Raw genomic sequence first — 20,643 nt, 5'->3', positions numbered from 1 at the left:
GCAGGGGACAAGGGTTCGTGCCCCGGTCCGGGAAGATCCCACATGCCGTGGAGCGGCTGGGCCCGTGAGCCAAGGCCGCTGAGCCTGCGTGTCCAGAGCCTGTGCTCCACAACGGGAGAGGCCACAACAGTGAGAGGCCCGCGTACCGCAAAAAAAAAATAAAAAAAGAAAACATTCCCAGAAACAACTTAACAAAAGGGCCTAGAATGACCCTATGAAAACATCCTTTTAACACTTCTTAGTGTCGAGATGAGCGCCAATTTCCATCGCTACCACTGTCTCTTCTGTTATCATAGTCATGGCTCTGGCCATGAAGTGATTTCTCTCTTCATAGAAGAAATCATCTCTGCTTCCTGTGTAATGATGGTCGGACCCATGATCAGTGTAGCGCTGTTCACGGCTATGTCTATCCACTACGTAAGGATGAGAATTCTGTCTGACTTTTCGCTGTGATAATGGTGTATCTTGGCCCCACTGGGAGGTTGAAGACTGGTTAAAAGTATGATTATGTGACTGAACTGATGGATCCAGATGTGGAGAACCAAATTTCCCTCCATAGGACATCTGTCTCAAAGCACTGTTCATCACTGCTTGTCTCTGAAAATTTTCTGAAGAAGAAAAAGATCTTTGAATTATCGGTGTTGATGGTGTCATGTTATCCACTGTCCTTTCGTACCTGCTGGGAGATGTGGAAGTAGGGCTTGAACTTCCAACATGATGCTGGGAATATGACAAACTGACCTCCTGTGAGGCATGGCTACTTCCTGATCTAAACTGAAGTTTGATGGGCCTTCCAAAAAGTTTGGTTCCGTTAAGCAGATTCATGGCATAAGGAACAGATACTTCACGTTTGAAATTCGCAAACGCAAACTGCTTTGGTTTACCATCCTTATCTTTTGGAATTTTCACTTTTATTACTGGCCCAGCCTGTTGGGTGCCGGGATGGACCGTCCCGCTTGTCCCAGGAAAGCAGGGATGGCCATTGGGCCGGGCCCTACCCGGGCCGGAAAACAAAAGGGAAAGCACGTTTGCATCTTTCATGGGTCCTGTACCTTTATACTTTTGACCAACTGATTACATGTTAACTAATTGCTCCTTAGTGATTTTTAAAAATAAAATCTTCCAGCAGTTGACTAACAGACCCTGCTAACCAAGCGTTAAGATAATCCAAAAGATACCTTGAAGGGATCCTAATGGATTGTGTGTGGGTATCACGGGATGAGTATGAATACGTTTTAGAGAAAAGGAAAATGGTGCCTTATGACGTTGTTTTTTGCCCCAGAGCCTGATGAATTACCCTCGAGCCCCATTCTCTCCTTCAGAGACAAGGCATTTCACTTGCAGACATATCTTTTTTTTCCGCTTCCACTTCTTTATTTCATTCTCCCCAAGGGATCTCAGGCAAGTGCACAGTTAGGCAACAAAGACTAGCGGGAAAACGTCATCTAGGTGGGGTGTATTGGTTTCCATGGCTCCTGAGAAGTTAAAGTGAAGGAAGGAAGCGAAACTTGGGCACTGAAAGCAAATCTTCTATTCTTTCCTCCTTTCAATGCATAAACCCGTACACAATCCCTCTGGGCAAGGGAGACAGAGCTCACTTAGTGATTCATTTAGATTCTGCATGAGAAGGAGATATTGTTTTAGTCTTCATTATAAGAGGGGCCATTTCTTCAAACTGACCGTTTTCCCCTCTAACTCTTTTCCAAAGTAGCCTGTTTACAATCTACTCTTGTAGCTTACAGTACTCAGTAGAGACAAGTAGGGAGACATTCAGACCTTGAAAAGCTTCAAGACATCCCACAGAGCTGGAATGCTTTTCTCAAAGGGAAAAAAATTCTGCAAATGTGTACGTACTTGCCTATGTGCCCGAAAGAGCCAGCTGGACAGACCATAAACAGCTCCCATTCAGGAACAACAAAAGCCCATGTCAGAAGTCAAGGGACAGGGGGCTGAGAACTAATAATAATTTTGCACTTACACAGCAGTTTTCATCTGAAGACCTCAGAGTGCTTTATAAACATTAATTAAATTGCCCCACAGCCCTGCGAGATGGCTGTGTATCACTGTTTCCAATTTGCAGGGGTTGGAGGGAGGAGAAATGTGTGCCTGGAGTGAAGTTGGAACCAGGCCATGCTACAGTGCACGTGGATTGTGGACTCAGAAAAAGCAGTGGGACCTTTCCTCTGTGAATTTAAGGCTATGGTCACGTCTCATGGTACCTGCTTGACCAAGAAGGAGATGGTCTGGCAACAGGGCTGTCCAGGGCGACCCCTCAGCAGGACCCACCTCCTGCATAAGGCAGCCACCTGCACTGGGCTTGAGGGGCTCCGGCACGATCTCCCCGACAAACTCATTGCCATTATTACAGACGCATCCCTTCAGTGGGACTCATGAGGGCAAGTCAGGCCCACCTGAAATGCTGGCTCTGCTTGCTTGGAGGTGTGGTCAGGACAGCTGCTTGGAGAAGGGTCGTGATGGGTACTCAGCAGAAAATCCTATGATTGATTATTATCTGCCTTGCCTTTGGGAAAAAGTAGGTGTGGGTTGAATTGTGTCCCCTGAAAAGATACCTTTTTTTAACAAAACTAATTTTATTGAAGTATAGTTGATTTACAATGTTGTGTTAATTTCTACTGTACAGCAAAAGTGATTCAGTTATATATATATATATGTTCTTTTTCATATTCTTTTCCATTATGGTTTATCACAGGATATTGAATATAGTTCCCTGTGCTACACAGTAGGACCTTGTTGTTTATCCATCCTACATATACTAGTTTGCATCTGCTCATCCCAAACTCCCACTCCATCCCTCCGCCCCCTCCCCCCGCTCCCTTGGCAATCACAAGTCTGCTCTCTATGTCCGTGAGTCTGTTTCTGTTTTGTAAATAAGTTCATTTGTGTCATATTTTAGATTCCACATATAAGTGATATCATACGCTGTTTGTCTTTCTCTTTCTGACTCACTTCACTTAGTATGATCATCTCTAGGTCCATCCCTGTTGCTGCAAATGGCATCCTTTCATTCTCCCTGAAAAGATGTCTGGAAGTCCTAACCCCGGTACCCATGCATGTGACTTCATTTGGAAATCGGGTCTTTGTAGATGTAACAAGTTAAGATGAGGTCATACTGGATTAGAGTGGGCCCTGACTCTGAAGGCTGTGTCTCTGAGACAAGGGCAATCTGGATGCAGCCACAGAAAAGCGTGGCGCGTGAGGATAGAGGCGGTGATGGGCGTGATGTGCGTACAAGCCAAATGACCAGGATTGCTGGCGACCACCAAAGCTAGAAGAGGCAAGGAAGGAGTCCTTCCTAGAGCCTTGGCAGGGAGCGCAGCCCTGGTGACACCTTGACCTCGAACTTTTGGCCTCTAGAATTATGAGAGAATAAATTTTGTTGTTTTAGGCCACCCGTTTGAGGTGCTTTGTTACAACAGCCTTAGGAAATTAATACAATAGTCTAAATATTGGAAGTTGCAAATGCAGGATCATTAAAATGGTCGTTTATTTAAAGACACATCCCACCATTGTAATAAGCGAAGGAAAGTTTTCTGGAGAGGTTGGGCTGTGACGATGGAGATGAGGACAGGGTGAGCACATCGTAATGATGGTGACAGTGACGTCACTTAGTCCTCTGGCCTGGCACCCGCTGATGGTTCTTGGCCACTTAGATGTTTTGGCGCGTCAGTCCTGTTGGAACATGTTGAATTATAATTGTGAAAATTCATTTAACGCATCCCATTTCTTCATCCCTGTAATGACATAGAAAGAAAAACAAGGAAGGCAATTTGAAGCCCGATCAAGGATAGCAAAAGGCAAAAATAGCCTACAAATAAGAAAAAGGAAAAATAAGATCCAAACACTGGGAAAATTAATCTGTCATGGGTGAAGTTGCAGACATTTGGGGCAAGAGATCATCTGTTGTATTCGTCTTTCGTCTTGCCCTTTGCAGGCTCCCTTTAAAAAATACAAACAGTCCTGGGATGGGCAACACATATAAAACAATACAGTCATGTCAGGCTTTGGAGTCAGACAGATGTGAATGGAAATCCAGGATCTGTCATTTACTATCTCTACGGTATTAGGGAAGTCACTTGACCTCTCAGTGCCTTAATTTACTCATCTGCTAAGTGGGTGTAATGATATTCTCAAACGTTTGTTGTCAGAATTAAATGAGTTAATATCTGTTTCAAAGCCTGCTCTATAATATGTACAGTATTTTCAGTAGCATTTGCTTCTGCTCAGTAAATAGCTTTCCTTCCCGTGGAGAGTGGATAAGGTGGGATAGGCAAGCTGGAGACGGGGCAGAGGGAGAGGCTGGGGGAGATGACCCAGTTGAAAGATCCTGCATAACGGAGTCTGCCATTGGACTGTGGTTTGAGGAGAAGTTGCTTCCTTCTGCCTGTAGCCTCAGGGTGGCCCTGCCCCCCAAATTCTCCTTTCCTCCTTGGCTAGGGTCCCTCAGAGCTGGGGGAGTGACAAAGTGCCCACAGTACACTGCTGTGGGCAGTGGAGCTGCTTCCTTGTCTGCCTTTGCTCTCTGAGCAGGGCCCACATCCAGAGAACTGGAGCTGGGGAACCCCTGGAGGCGGCTCCAGCTGTCAGCGGAGTCCTTTCCTCAGGCTGGGATCCAAGAAGTGCCAAGAAAGGAAGCAGAAGTTGTTCCTATCAGACTGGGCCGAGAAGTCAACAACCTCACCTTCTTTGATAGTGATCTTTGAGCCCCAGTTAAATGGGTCAACTCCTATTTACCTAAAAAGAAACAACCTTGCCAAACGGTTCATCATCATCTTTTTTTTTGTTTTTTGTTTTTTTTAACAAATGTGAACAAGTTTTGAGTGTAACTTCTTATTTCCCCAGGCTCCACACAACCAAAGGCATGAGTGACAGCCTTGATCAAAATATAAATATTTTAACGTTGAATTCCCCCACCAGATATGGCTGATAATAAACACAGACCCAGACCCTGTGGGTCCTGAGTGGCCCACCATTGCGCTTGGCCACCATCATGTTTTCCTCTTGGGATGGCCATGCCGCTCTCACTCTGCCACCTGGTGGACTGGTTCTGCAACTGCATGTCCCATGCCTGTGGCTTAGGTCTCAGGAGACTGTTGCTTTGTTGCTGTTCCTGTAGCTGTTGGGCCCATGAACAGGGGAAAGCCCTCTCTCGTCAATAAAATCTCCCTAAATAAGAAGTTAGCTAATTGCAGTTTCTTTCAGTTCCTAGAATTGGGGCACTTTCTACCTCCCAATGTTGCATTCAGAAATATTTTGCCCCCCTACCATTAGCCAAAACCCCTAGCCGGGCCCAAGCACTTGTCAGTGACTCTCTCCTTTGACCAAACTTTAATCAACCTCCTGGGAGCCCTCGACTGGACTAGGCATGACCTTGGGCTTCCTTCTCCGTCCTTGTAGAAACCAGTTTGAGCAAGAATCCTATAAAGCCAGTTTAGTGAAAACTCCCCACGTTTAGTGTCTGACTACCCTTGATATCACGCTGGTATCAGCAAGAATTCTGTCGAGTCATTCTCACAAGAATTCCCATACCCAGACTTCCCTGGTGGCACAGTGGTTGGGGGTCTGCCTGCCGATGCAGGGGACACGGGTTCGTGTCCCGGTCCGGGAGGATCCCGCGTGCTGCGGAGTGGCTGGGCCCGTGAGCCATGGCCGCTGAGCCTGTGCGTCCCGAGCCTGTGCTCCGCAACGGGAGAGACCACAACAGTGAGAGGCCTGCGTACTGCAAAAAAAAAAAAAAAAAGAATTCCCGTAGCCACGATGTCTCTCCTTCGAGTTTTCCATCCACTGACCCTCACTCTGCTCCTTCACTACAAATCCCCACTGTCCTTGTTAGAGTCAGAGTTAAGCCTGGTCTCTGTCCCCTACCACAACCCCCCCACTGTAGTAGCCTTACCGTCGCTAGCAAGTGTCAGAAATCATTTTTTCGTTGACACATTTCAGCTGTCACTGCAGGAGGCATCCCTGTCCTCCTGGGCATCCCAGGCTGGAGCAGACTTTTTTTTCCTCTCTGAGACTCTTCATCCCAGAAAGGTCCTGCCTGACCCATCAGATTTAAAGTCTCCCAATAATCTCTCCCAGGAGGACTACTGAGGTTGGCAGTCATATATCTTAGATTTGGGAGGGCATCCATAATTTCGAATCACCTTTCTCGCAGCCAACAAATAAGTCCTAAATTTCTGGTTTAAATAAAAATTTTCTGTGTTTTCTGCTTTGGCTCTAGGTCTCCCTCTTGATCACCCCAGCTGGTGTCAGCGTCACATGCCTTGGGCTCATACTGTCCCTTTCAAATGTCCAGCCTTCTCCTTCAGCCTCAGAGCCTGCATCTCTGTCTCCACCTTCCCCACGACTTAGCTCAGGATCACAGCCAACTGACTGGCTGTGGCCGGCTAGGCTTGCTTTCTCAGGTCCTCGGGACTAGACAGGAGCCCAGGAGAAGAGGAGAGGAAGGGATGTGCCTTCGTTCTCTCTCTCCTCCCTGCCTCCCTGCCTCCCTGCCTATAGCATCAGGCCGCTGGGCAGGTGATGCACTGATCTGGCTATTTTTTCCTCCTGAAAATCCAACCCCGTTATCCCTGATACCAAATCCTTGGTAAAGAGAGGGCCAGGCTGAGCCTCGAACATGAAGACAGGAAGTGAAGGTAGCCCTGAGATTCTGGGCATAAGAAAGACCCAGTTAAGAGATGGAGAGAAAAGAGATCGTATGCGGCACCTCTCTGCTGGGAACGGGGACCGGACATGCATGAGGAGCCTGAGATCTGCGCCAGGCACTTTCCATCCATTAGCTTTTCCCACGTTATAGATTAGATAACTGAACCTCAGAGAGGTTAAATAGTGTCCCTAGATACCGTAGCTCAGGAGTGGAGCCAGGATTCGGACTTGGGTCTGTTGATTTATTTGACTTCTATGCTCCAGCTCTTTCCACCAAACCCTATTCCTCCCGTGGGGCGGAAATGTGTACGCTCCTAGGGACAGGGATGCAGTCCTCCCACATCTTCTGTAGGAGAAGCCTGGCTGCCTTCGGTCAACCACCCCTCTGTGCCTTGGATCTTGTTACCATTCATGCCGTTTCTAATAACACATTCGTAATAATCTCTGAGGTGACAGAAATGGCCCCAGTCCTCAGACTGGGGAAGGGCTCAGCCCTGGAAGGGCTCAGGGCTGCCATGACCACTGGCACAGCCTCCAGGCTCAGCCGGTACCTGCTGTGGACCTCGGATGCCTGGAATCAGATCCCCAGGCTGGGCAAGGGACGAGCAAAATGGCAACCAGGCCTGGGAGGGTCCCCTGAGATGGAGCCATGAGCTATGGCCCTTTGGTAAGGCCGATCTGTGCAGCAAGCCCCTGGGAAGTAGAAAACCCAGCCTGACAAGTGACCTTGACAGAATTACAGCAGTAATATTTTCAGTCGGTTGAGCTAGTCTTGGCCAATTTCTCTAGAGCATTAGGTGCAAACGTAAGTCTGCTTCTCCACATTGCACACGCCTGTGCCGGCCTCTCCCCCTCCGCCATTTAAAGTATTTATCCTGTGGCTTGTACAAGCCACGTCTTTCTCTTCCCCAGTGAGAGTGAGAGTCTCCAGGCTTCCTTGCCCGCCGCTGGATGTGCAGTGAAGCAGTGAGGACAAGAATCTTGTTCCAAGCCCATCAGGCCGGGCTAGCATCGGATGACCTCCTGCACCAGCCAGCCTGTCTTTTGGGGATTGAAATTGATTTTCCTCCATTCTGTGTGTGAGCACAACCCGAGGTACAGCTCTGTTACCAACGCCCATCTCAGGTGTGCATTTACAGGTGAACAGTGATACTCTTTAAAAGATAATTGCGGGCTTCCCTGGTGGCGCAGTGGTTGGGAGTCCGCCTGCCGATGCAGGGGACGCGGGTTCGTGCCCCGGTCCGGGAGGATCCCACATGCCGCGGAGCGGCTGGGCCCGTGAGCCATGGCCGCTGAGCCTGCGCGTCTGGAGCCTGTGCTCCGCAACAGGAGAGGCCGCAGCAGTGAGAGGCCTGCGTACCGTAAAAAAAAAAAAAAAAAAAGTAAAAAAAAAAAAAGATAAATGGGAAAAGTTCTTTAAGAATGCCCTCTGTCACCCCTGCAGGTGAGCAGGATGTCTGCTTACATTTCCAAAGAGTAGCCTTTAATTTCGGCATGCCGTTGTGTGTGTGTGTGTGTGTGTGTGTGTGTCTGTACCGGGCTGGGGGTGAGAGGTTTCCGAAGCTGTGAGAGAAAATGTGTAAAACTCCAAATTCTTGTCCACATGGCCGGCCTGAGATCAAGGCACGCAAGGTGCTTGCCTCTGGTGCAAGATTTAAGGAGGTGACCAAAAAGTCAGTACTCAAAATGTGTTAATGTCATACATTGAAAAAAATCGAAACTAATGCAAAAAATCCACTGTGAGCGACATATCAAAAATTTAAATAAACAAATAGTTGACATTACTGGTTTTTCCCTTTGTTTCAGATTCCAATATGACTCGATGTGGCACTTTAAAACCTTTTGATGTGGTGTTCATCATGGATTTTTTAACATTAATTTTAATTTTTTAACTATTGCATGAAGATATTATTTATCTTGATTACTGAGTTTTTCCTGGTGTCCCTTTAAGTTTTGCAAGCCAGGGGAATTGCCTCTCCCTGGTCTCAGCCCCCTTCAGCCATGGCCCGAATCAGAGGCAGGGCTGTTTTTGAGAATAGCTGAAGACACTAGCTGGCATTTATATTCAGCCTCCAAATTGAAAATGAGTTGTTGAACTCTTCCTCTAGATGGTAACTGTCTGAGCCCAGAATGGCATTTGGATTTCGTCATTGACTTGGTCATAGCTAAAGTTATCCTGAGTGCCAAGCAGGAGTAAAGAGGATTGGCTCTGGGCTTCCCTGGTGGCTTAGTGGTTGAGAGTCCGCCTGCCGATGCAGGGAACACGGGTTCGTGCCCCGGTCCGGGAGGATCCCACATGCCACGGAGCGGCTGGGCCCGTGAGCTACGGACGCTGAGCCTGCACGTCCGGAGCCTGTGCTCTGCAACGGGAGAGGCCACAACAGTGAGAGGCCCGCGTACCGCAAAAAAAAAAAAAAAAAAAGAGGATTGGCTCTCTTTGGGGTAGCATCAATTCTGTATATACCATGGATGCTCTGAGAACTGTCCGGGAGGATACAACGAGGCTCTTGGTGGCTGCTCAAGTTTAATTTTTATACCCAGTCCTTGCTGATGATATTTGTAGAGGAGCCTCAACCTCCTCTTCCAAGCTGCCCAGTTCATTGCTCAGCTGGGCTCTCAGAGCCCTTCTCCCCACCCCCCCGCCCCTGACATCATCAACCCTGGTGTCCCCAGTAGCCACAGTCTGTGTGGGTATCACTTCAGTAGCTGCCTTTTAAAGATACGGCCCGGTGCTTCTGGAAAAGCTAGCTATTTCATAATTGTAAAATTGACCTCTATTCCACAGCTCTACTACACACTGGTGTATTTCCTGGCAAATCCATCTAACCCCGAATTAAATGACATTTCCTGGCAAGAGATGGACCAGTGGTTGAAAATATCAGCAACAGCTCCGTTCAACTTGCAGTATTCCTTTACATTCAATATCTCAGGTCTTTCCTGGGTCTATTAACTGGCAAGTTTAAGGGGCAACATTGTGGGCTTGGAGTCTTGCCATTTGGAATAAGAGGCCAGCGAGAGGCTGCCTGACTCTGGTTTTCAGTGTTACTTTTTCCAGTGTATTCTTTCCCATCTCAAACCTGCCCCTCCTCCTCCTGTATGCTTTCTTTCAGGAGTCGACATCAGTGCCTATACCCAAACACACAGGTCCAGTTTTACCTCCTTAACCGTTTAGATCCCATCCTGCTGCCAGAAGGATCCTGTTAGAATGTTGATGTGATCGTGTCATTTTATTGTTTAGAACCCTCTGCAACAACCCCTCCTAGCCTAGAAGGTAAGGTTCAAGGTTCCTGCTTTGGCTCTGCCCACCTCACTGGGCTCATGGCTCACTGTTCTTCCCACCCGAACACTTGCAACCCTGGCTCAACCCCTGGGCCTTTGCACACACCCTCCCTCTTGTCACACTCCAGCTTCCTGTCTTAGGGTAACTGTATGGCTGCCAACATTCTCGGAATGAGAAGCCAGGTGGCAGTGGGGTCTTAGGGTCCTGCATGTGGACTTTCACTTATAGCCCTGATGTCAGTAGGGTACCAGCCCCCTGTCCTCCCACATACCTGATGGTCTTGATTCTAGAGCCTCTTATGTACATTTCACTCCCACATAAGACCCCTGTACCTCCTAGTAGTTGGGGATGGGGACCAATTGCCTGGCTGGACCAGCTAATGAAGTAGCCTGGGACATCTTGCCTCTTTCACGACTGGAAACAATCAGTCCTCTTGTTTTCACTTTCCTGTCTTCCTCCCATCTTCAAGGACACTCAGAGCCTCAACCGCGGGAATCTTTCTAGGCTTCTAGAGAGCAGATCGTTATTTATCGTTGATATCCCTTTTCGGAGGCACTTAAGGTATGGCTTTCTCAGACTGGCTAACATCCTTGGTCTGACTTCATTTTACTTATCTGTAAAATGATAAAAATATGTTATCTCACTTTCAATTCCATTAAAGTAGTTGAATGAGCTAATCTCTCAGGTGACTTCTGAGACAGGACTATCTTATGATTCCTCAAGGAATTTAGATTTGTGGGCATGTTGGAGTTCTCTTTCTTTCCTAGCTGACTGTGGTTGGAGGGAAATCAGACACATCAGCTCCAGGAGAATCTGGCAAATTAACATACATTTGTTTTTAAGTTAAAGCTTGTGCAGTACCTTTTTTTTTTTTTTTTTAATGATTCCCCATCTTAGTAGAGTTTTTGATTACCTGACAATGATATTGTGGATAGTACATTGGATAAGAGAGTTTGTGAAAGGAAGCAACCAGGGTTTCATGCTCAGGAGGAACCGAAGGGCCTAGAGAGGCGTGAGTGACATCATCCCAGGCAGAGGGAGTAACCTGTGTCCCCTCTGTGACTTGGCGGGTAACGGTGTAAGGTTCAGGAATAGATGTTATCAGACCAATTAAATAGAGCCCTTAAAAAAGACCAAGTTTTCATTGTGCTTTCCAAGAGTGGGCTGTGATTTTGATTTAAGTACCCACAAGCCACAGAAGTCTGAGATGCATTACGACTCAAAGTATGTAACTGTTGCAGGGTGTGCAGGGGATGGCCCTGGATTGCTGCCCTGGGAGTCACGTGCGGTCACTGCTGGCAACAGCCCGTCACCTGGGCACTGCTTTCCTGGCAAGCGTGGACCAGGGTGTAGGGCTGCCATGATTCTGGAAGGGAAAAGGAGCAGATGTGCCCCTCCGCTGACTCCTCGGCCTGCCTTGGGATGCATTTGCACGTTGCATGGGGGCTCTGATACCCCAAGGCGTACGGTTGCCTTTGGTTAATTGTTATGACCATGTGTGAGAAGAATTCTGGGTGCAATTGCCAAGTCTTTCATTGGGGCCAGAAATGGAAAAATCTTTCAAACAGAAAATGAAGTTTGGTCTGGCATTCTGATGGATCGTTAGCTAGCCTGAAAATGTACACTTGGCTTTGCTGGTAGGCTGGAGGAAAGGCATAGTAACTTTGCAGGGTTTAGACATGCTGCCCGTGGAGACCAGCGTCCTGTCCCATGGGCCCCACAGAGCCCTGGGACTGGTTCTGCTTCAGACCAGACGCTCCTGCCTCATCTCCTTACCGTTGGGGGGAGGGTGGGCACTCCGCAGGGTCTCGCTTACCTGGCATGGGCATTTGGCTGTCACACTTGGTCTTTTCCATCTTGGTGCCCCCTGAGGCTGTGCTGGCTCCATCTAAGTGCTGCCCCCCAAGTGACTTGGCCTCACTTCTGCCTCTGCCTCCCCTGCACGGTCTACACCTGGAAGTTCAGGGTGGACACTGCTGTCATTTCTTCTTATGTCTGAGTCCCTTCTTGACAAGCTGGTGACCCTGGAGGATTTTGTCTGGTTTTGTTTTGTTTTTTGGTTACATGGCTCCCACACGCATAGTTTACCCAACTTCTGACGTGACTAGATTTCATCCCATGTGGAAAGAAATGTAGCAATCTTTGGACATTCACAGCTGGGTTTGGAAGCAAGTTGATATCACTGATGACGTGTGGATTACACAGATTTATGTGACAAGCTTGTCTGGCCAGCCATACAATCGAGGCCACAAACCCCAGTCCTTTCCAAACTGTAACCAAAACTTATCTGTATCTCAAAGTATCATAGACTCGAATGAGGGCTGATACCAGAATGAGTTACGAGTTGACTCTATGTGAGGGGGGAAGAGGGGTGGGAACAGGGAAGACCAGAGGGTGAGATATGGGGGCCTGGTGGATAGAGGAGGTGCGGGCTGACAGCTTGAGTGATGAAAAGGGGGACTTCTAAGGAAACAAAATAGACTATTCAAAAATTGATCTCTGGGACTTGATGTTGGCATAGCTCATAGGGGAAGTGGAAAAGGACAGGGGCTGGATGTGCCCTTAGGGGCCTTCTGTGGAGTGTGAACGCTGACAGCACTCGTCACTTCCTTTAAGACTTGACTGAGCCTCAGTTCCTGCTGCTGTTGACACCATGAAGACTAAATGGTCAACCGTCATGGATGCGCACTGGAACTTTTTTTTCTTTTTCTTTTGCGGTACGCGGGCCTCTCACTGCTGTGGCCTCTCCCGTTGCGGAGCACAGGCTCCGGACACGCAGGCTCAGCGGCCATGGCCCATGGGCCCAGCCACTCCGCGGCATGTGGGATCTTCCCGGACCGGGGCACGAACCCATGTCCCCTGCATCGGCAGACGGACTCTCAACCACTGCGCCACCAGGGAAGCCCCGCACTGGAACTTTTAAGAGTCTATTTCAAAGTATGGAGTACAGCGGAACTGTCCAGGGGTCACTGAGCTCCCCACGGTAACTGGAGGTCAGATGTTAGAACTGGGCTGGTGCAGGAGGAAGGGGGTCGTTTGCCTGTGGACCGGTGTGAATAGAGCCTGGGTGAGTAATATAAGAGAAAATACTTTGCTGAGAGCCTATAAGTGTTCTAAAGAGGTAAAGTCTTAATACAAATTTAAAGTAAAAATGTGTCTTAGCAAGCAGACCCTAGATGTTGATCCCACCTGACCAATAAAGAACAGACCACCACCACGCTTGGACCTGGGCATTTAAACCTTTATGAATACAAAGTAGTTCTTTCTTTCTTTTTTCTTTTAAAAGAATCAATGTATACGGTGGCTCAGTTTGGTTTGAGGTTATTTGAAGCTGTATGTGAACATGTAGTAAGGCCCCTTCTTCCAGATGTTGTAGTCGTGTATTTGATTTTAATAATTCTAAGTACAATATTTTATATTCATTCCTACCATATCGAATTGTCTTTGATTTGGCCTATTTTTCCAGCTTGCCAAGATCTTTGTGAGACTGAGGTCTGTTTTCCAATATGTTATATGTTATCCTCAGCTTTCTGGAATTTGATATTCATGTTTGCTATGTTTTTATTGACAAAAAGTGTTGAAAGATAAGGTGAGGAACGATTTCTCTAGAATTCTGTTGGTGATCCCTTTCCAGCTTAATGTATCAATCCATTAATCCCGTCTTTCTGGGTAATTTTAATCGGTTTGCTATTGGTCACCTAAGTCAATATGCCAGATACAGAGTCTATTCCCCTTTAATGGATAGCGGTCATGCTGCCTGGACCATGCCCTTAGCATCCTTTCCTTCTAAGGAAAACTCCTTTACTTAACCTCCTACCTAAGCAGCCTTGTTTTCTACCCTGTGGTCATTGCCCCTTGCTAGCTCATCCTGACTTAAGAGCAGCAATCCCGTCACCTTTGGCCTCATGCAAAAAGCTGGACCAATCATATTCTCTAATTGTAAAATCTGAACCAAGGAAAATGAAAGGAATTTTATACTTTCAATAAATCTAGCAGTGAAGAAAAATAGCCTGAGGTTGAGTTGGGGCTGAGGAAAGCCAAAACTTGCCTCTCTCTGGAGAGAGAGGTGATGACAAGGATTGGAAGCTTCTTCTGTATCTTAGATCATTCTGAGAACTTTAGGAAAGCTATGGACTCTCTCCCCTGAGAAATATATAAATTAACGCATATACAGCATTTTGCTTACAATTTCAAGATGTGTATAGACCTTCAATCTTGGACTAGTTAATCCTAGAAAAGAAAGGTAATAAATCTGGTAGGTATTGAGGCATTGAAGAGGATGTGCAATAAGAATAGGGGTGGAGAGAGACAGAGACCCCCCCCCAGACCTGCCTCACTTCCTGAGGTCTCCAGGTCTGATTTCCGGTCCACCTGACCTTTCCAATAAACTCCAATTTTCTTGAGATTAATTGAGTGAGTCTCTGTTTCTGCAACTAAAAGCGCTTTACTTAAACAATCAGGTTATCATCCACCCAGTCATGCAAGCTATAAACCCTAGAGTCGCATCTCTAACTCCAGACATCCCTTTCCAAGGGCTTCATCCTTCACCTTTCTTACTGTGCTGATATCCCAGGCCCAATCCAGCCCTCCTCTCTCACTTGTTTCCTAATGTTTTCTATGCCTCCAGCCCAGATTGCTCCCCGAACTGTATACTCAGGTATCCAACCACCTACTGGACATCATTACTTGGTTGTCCCATAGATATTGCAAATGCGATAGGTTCCAAACTCAACTCACAGTTTTCCTACCACTGAAAAGGAAGAGAAAACAAAAATAAAAACGAGGCATATAAAATTCCTCGTTTTTCTATTTTTGGTCAACGACATCCATTCGAAGAAGCCTAAGAAACATCTCTGATACCCTTCCCTCTCCTGGCCTCAATCGCGTCAATCACTGTATCTTGCTGATTCTGTCCTCTGAAGAGTTCTCATACCTGTGTGTTTCTGTCACCCTACCACCATGATCCTTATTCTGCCATCCTTATCCATCACCTGGAGGGGGTTTGTTGTAAAATAAAACTCTAATCTGTCTCCCTGTTTTTAATCTTGACCACTCCAACCTGTCCTCCAGCTGCAGCCACAAGATCTAAGATACACTTCTAAGACACTCCCACCTAAAGCTCTTCAATGGTTCTGCATAATCTCCGAGATAAATTTCACATGCCCTACAGGACCGAGGAGCCTCCACGTTGTCTCCTGCTTCTTGTCCTTCTAGCCTCATCTCTTACGCCTCCCTGCACCTCACTTCGTGCTCCAGCCAACTGACCTCCTTACACTTCCAGCCCAGACCATCCCATTTCCTGTCCCCAGACTCTGCTGGGGATGCCCTTCTCTAGCTGAAGATTTTTCATAGGCTCCTCTTTGGCTAAATTCCTTCTGGAGGTCTGAAAATATATATATACAAATTATGAACACTTTCATAAGGAAATTGAGAAGAATTGTACATCATACACTCCATGGCCAAACATCATTAAATTCCACTTAAAGATCTCTAACACACTGAACACAACCAGTGCTTACTATCTAAGGCCCCCAGCGTTCCTCCTTTTTTTTTTTTTTTTTTGGCGGTACGTGGGCCTCTCACTGTTGTGGCCTCTCCTGTTGCGGAGCACAGGCTCCGGACGCGCAGGCTCAGCGGCCATGGCTCACGGGCCCAGCCGCTCCGCGGCATGTGGGATCTTCCCGGACCGGGGCACGAACCCGTGTCCCCTGCATCGGCAGGCGGACTCTCAACCACTGCGCCACCAGGGACGCCCAGTGGTCCTGCTTTGATGGTCTCTTCGTGGCTGCTTCCTGCCACCTGCAGCCTCTCCAGCCACGCTCACTTCAGCTTCCTCTCCTCTTACATTTGCACTCACTCACCCTAGCTCCCTTTTCCAAAATGGACAGCACATCGGTATGGTTCTCATTTAGACTTTCCAAGGAGCATCCTTCCGCTTAGCACTCAGTCAGCAGATGCAGTATTGTTCTAGGAACTGGCCTTCATTGGAAAGCAGAGTGTCTGAAACATGTGAATTTTAACTAATATGTGAATTTTAAAGGACATAGAGATTTTTGAGTAACATTTTTTTCTGCTTACAAAAGTAATTTCTGCTCATTGAGGAAATATTAGAAATAACAAAGGAATATAAAGAGAGCCATAACAACTATCACACAGCTAACTGCAAAGATGTAACATACTTTTTTCTCTCTCTTTCTCCCTGGTTTGGCTAGGACCCCCACCAGAAACCAGAAAGAATCTCTCCTAGGACCTTTTGCAAGGCTGAAATCAAGCCTATGTTGCAAAAAACAATTCTGAAGAAAGTTGACTTTTTCTTTTCTTTTAATGGAAACAAGCTGCTGTAACCTGGAACCCATAGGTATTCACTGTCTTTAAAAAAAAAGATTGATTGAGTTAGTATTTGAATAAGTAGTTCATTCACATGATTCAGAATTCTAGGATTATAAAGACTTAGTGTGGTTTTTAAATATGCCTTCAAATTCTTTGCCACTTCTCCCATCAAAAGATAGAGTCAAATTCCTCTCCCCTTGAATATAAACTGGGCTTAGTGACCCAACTCCTTGGGTATCCATCCAGAGATTTTTGTGTACTTGAAAAAATATATAAATATATATTCTTGGGGCTTCCCTGGTGGCGCAGTGGTTGAGAGTCCGCCTGCCGATGCAGGCGACACGGATTCGTGCCCTGGTCCGGGAAGATCCCACATGCCGCAGAGCGGCTGGGCCCGTGAGCCATGGCCGCTGAGCCTGCGCATCCGGAGCCTGTGCTCCACAACGGAAGAGGCCACAGCAGTGAGAGGCCTGTGTACGGCAAAAACAAAAAACAAATATATATTCTTTCCCCTCATTTTTATACATTGTCTCATACTTTGATTTTTTTTACCTATCAGTCCATTTTGGAGATCTTTTATTCTTTTTTACTGTTGAATAATATTGCCTTGCCTGGGTCCCTTTTTAGTGGACATTTCAGTAGTTTCCTGTCTTTTGCTCTTAACAACGTTGCAAGAAATAATCTTGTACACATATTACTTTGCATATTGTGGGTATAACTGTAGGATAAAGCCCTGGAAATGGAATTGCTGGGTCAAAATGTAGACACAGTTGTCATTTTAATAGATATTGCCATGTTGACCTTCATAGCCCTCCAATTTATTCCCACTCCAGTGATAAATTTTTTCCCTTTATTTCAAACTTCACCAACCCAGTATGTTATTGGACTTTTGGATCTTTGCCAATCTGAGTGGCAAAAAACCAAAAATAATATCTCAATGCAGTTTTAATTTATATTTTTAAAATGGGTGATGTTGAACATATTTTGTATTTTAAGAGCCTTTTTATATTTACTCTTCTATTCTTTATCTACTTTTCTATCCTTTGTCCATTTAAAAACATGTTTTTCATTTGCCCATTTTTGAATGAGTTGATGATCTTTTAAGACATTAATCTGAACATACACATTAGGGAAGTTAAGCCTTTGTCCGTAATAGATGAAGTCAATGTTTGTTTATTGTTTGTCTTATTGACTTTGTTTGTACTATTTATTGCACAGAGAACTTGTATTTTATTTTTCCACGGTAGAATTTATTGTCTTTTTTATGGCTTCTGAATCTTATTTCACAGTTGGAAAAGTCTTTCCCATTCTAAAGTGACTAAATAATTTCCTTATGCTTTCTTCTACTACTTTAGGGTCTTAATCTTTTACATTTGGAATTTATCCAGGTGTCGGGTGTAAAGTATGGATCCAACTTTATTTTTTTCAGGATGGCTTCTGTGTTGATCCCACACCACTGATCAAAGGATCCACTTTCTCCTCACTCGTTTGAGATGTCATCCATAGGCGTGTTTCTGTTTATTTCTAGACTCCCTATTTTGTTCCACCGATTTGTCTATTTCGACACAGTATTGTATTTTTCAATTGCTGATGTTTTCGAATATGTTCTAATATCTAGTATACATATTCCTCATTCATGGCTCTTTTTATTTATAGGTTTCCAGATAAATCTTGTTTATTTGTCCATATGACATTTTGAATCACCGTGTCTGCATTTTTAGGAGTGTATATCTAAAGTGAATGGCTACCAATACCCTTAAAACTTTGATGATATGGCCACTTTTTCTTAAGGCTCTTATCTCTTTCACACTCAATCTTGACTTGTTTTCTTTTGGTCAGGGACACAATTCTAAGGGACACAACTTGCACTGCTTTCTGAAAAATGAAATGATTAGCAAGGTAAGTTAAAGAAGCCATGCATTTGGTGTACTCAGTCTTCAGCCCATGTCTGGAGAGGTTAAATCCGTCACTTGTAGGGGCATCTTAGGAAATCATCAGTAACATCCTCCATCAGGCAAGGCAGCCTGTAGCATATGTCTAGAGTCTCCACTCACACACTTGATCTTTTCCCTCCATATGCGTGGGTTTCGGTACCCATTTATTCATCGGCTGTTTGGGGAGAACACATTATGCACCAGGCACCATTTTAGATAACGGTAACACGATAGTGTACAAAACATATGAAACGTTTATCGTGCCTCCTTTTGAAACTCCAGATTTGCCTTCTATGGAAAGAGGCTATTCCTGATATATTCAGTGGATTAAACTTTTTCCATTCACTCATTTCAATTTTTGCTTCTTCAGTAATACACCTGGAGTAAGTATTTTGTACCAGACACCGTGCTAGGAGCTGGGGGCACTTCTTCCTCGTGTCATGTGTTTTCCATTCACGAGCTTCTTAACATTCTTTTTGATTCTATCTTCTTAGAGTTATTTTTCCTCCCGATGCTTTCTGCTGCCATTCTGGTCAGTACATGCAGGAACTCTTCATCCTTTCTAGTTGGCAAGAATTTAGGAGGCTGTTCCCCAAACCCTTTTCTCCCTAGCAAAAAAAAAAGTTTGTGTTTATATCATACCCAATCCACAGGAAGACAGCCGTGAGTGAACCTTGCAAGTCCCTAAAAGAGCTCAGTCCTCAAGATATCCTACTCCTTGGGTCGGGGGCTGGGCTGAGCCATAACTTCTAGTGGATTGCTTCCGGCCCCTTGCTCTGTGATCCGCTATAGTATTGGGATTGTTTGCAATATTTGTTCATCAGGTCACGTCTGGTCTTGAGGAATTATTGGAAACCTCTGTATAGAAGCCGCTATGCATTTGCCTCACACCAAACACAGTTCCACGGCTAGGTTATTATGTATTCGCTTGATATGCAAATGGTACAAAGTCATTCTCATTTACTTAAAAAAAAAAATCCCTCACTCTGTTGATGGCAATATGGCCAAGTATCCCACTCAGTTCACAGTGCTTCTTTCTGAGGAGGATGACTCTAGGATTGCTGAATTTCTTTAACTGTCAGAATTGATTAAAAGCCTCCTTGTCAGAATAGCCTAACAATCATTGTTGGAGAAACTTTAATTTGTCTGATCACGTAGCTCTTGTCTACCAAGTCCTGACTCTTGTTGCACAGGTTCACATCTTAGGTCCTGCAGAAGTTTTGGGGTTCGGGGATGAGTTGGGCTGTTGGCTTTTATGGACAGCAGAGTTAATTTAATTCTACAGTGGGACTCCAGGAATTCTGCCCCTGTGGGTAGGAAGTGTCTCAGCATCCAGGCCCACAGAGACCCGACATCAACAAAAACCAATCTCGTGGTTCAGAAACATAAAACTGAGCCTCGTAGGGTACCAGCGTGCACCTTGTCTACTTTTTTTTTTTTTTTAATCTGATCTATCCCAAAAGTGCAGCCCTTGTGAGGGAAGACACAATTATAAAAGGCACTGGCCAAGGTTTGAACTGCTTCAATCAAACCTTCGGTGTGCTCATAAAATTGGACGCTGCTCTGAGATAAAAGAATTCTGCTTTCTTCAAAGAGAATGCCCAGGGCTCCTGCTCTATCTGCTGGAGCAGCTTTCTGCTCGAGACCCCAGATCTAGACTAGAAACGGTGCTGTTGCTTCTTGCCTGAAGTATCTACACGTGGAAAAAAGTGACTTCTCAAAGGCAAGTTTAAAACATCAACCTAGGGTCTCTGGAAGGAATCTGTCTCTCAAGGTCTCCATGGGGAAGGGTGGGTGAGTTCATGAAGGAGAGGAAGGAGGATTCTGTGCTGGAGGCAAGAACTAGATGCAAAGACGGTTGTGTGAGGGAGGGAAGGAGAGAGGCCTGAAGCTTGGAAAAAGAACCATGGAAAATTCTAGAGAGAAGAGGAGAGAGAACTGTTAGGAGCTGTGATCAATCAAGGAAATAACAGGGAAGCAAAAAACCAAAACCAGAACAAAAACACTACACAGTAACAAGGAGCAGAAGCTGCCTTTTCTGGGGTCCCTTGCAGTGTCAGCCTTTGCTATGAGTAATTATACCGTTGTCAGGGACGAGCTGATTCTAAGAGGTGCCACTATTGATTGATTGACTGATTACTTATATTTTCTTGAACATCTGAATTTTCAAAATTCTCTTCCAGTGTGGGCCTAAGTGCCCTGAGATGCAGAAAACAAGGTGGAGGCATTCTAGTTTCTGATTCATTTTAACAAACTTCAAAGCTTCTAACTCAAGGCCTTGAAAATGCCGGGTGCCTCTTCATTAACTGTATTCCAAATAAATTAACTAAGAAAGTGATGTCATTTCTGGTGATGATGAAAATGGAAACAGCCTTGCACTTCCTGCAATAATATAGCCTGGTTTAATGTTCTCTGTCGGTATTTCTCACAGAT

At 45.7% G+C, this 20,643-nt stretch overlaps 1 protein-coding gene across 1 annotated transcript in view; it reads right to left on the bottom strand.

Annotated features, from left to right (window-relative positions):
* Positions 1-238: 238 nt before the first annotated feature.
* Positions 239-20,643, bottom strand: part of LOC136129701 (RNA-binding protein 7-like) — a 59,661-nt gene continuing 39,256 nt past the window's right edge. Inside the window, 3 exon segments of the mRNA XM_065886009.1 lie at positions 239-313; positions 316-927; positions 2,287-2,376. Coding sequence (XP_065742081.1) covers positions 239-313; positions 316-927; positions 2,287-2,376 — 777 coding nt within the window.

The sequence above is a fragment of the Phocoena phocoena genome, chromosome 10 (assembly GCF_963924675.1).
Source record: "Phocoena phocoena chromosome 10, mPhoPho1.1, whole genome shotgun sequence".
Classification (NCBI taxonomy): Eukaryota; Metazoa; Chordata; class Mammalia; order Artiodactyla; family Phocoenidae; genus Phocoena; species Phocoena phocoena.
This window is presented reverse-complemented; position numbering and strand designations above follow the sequence as displayed.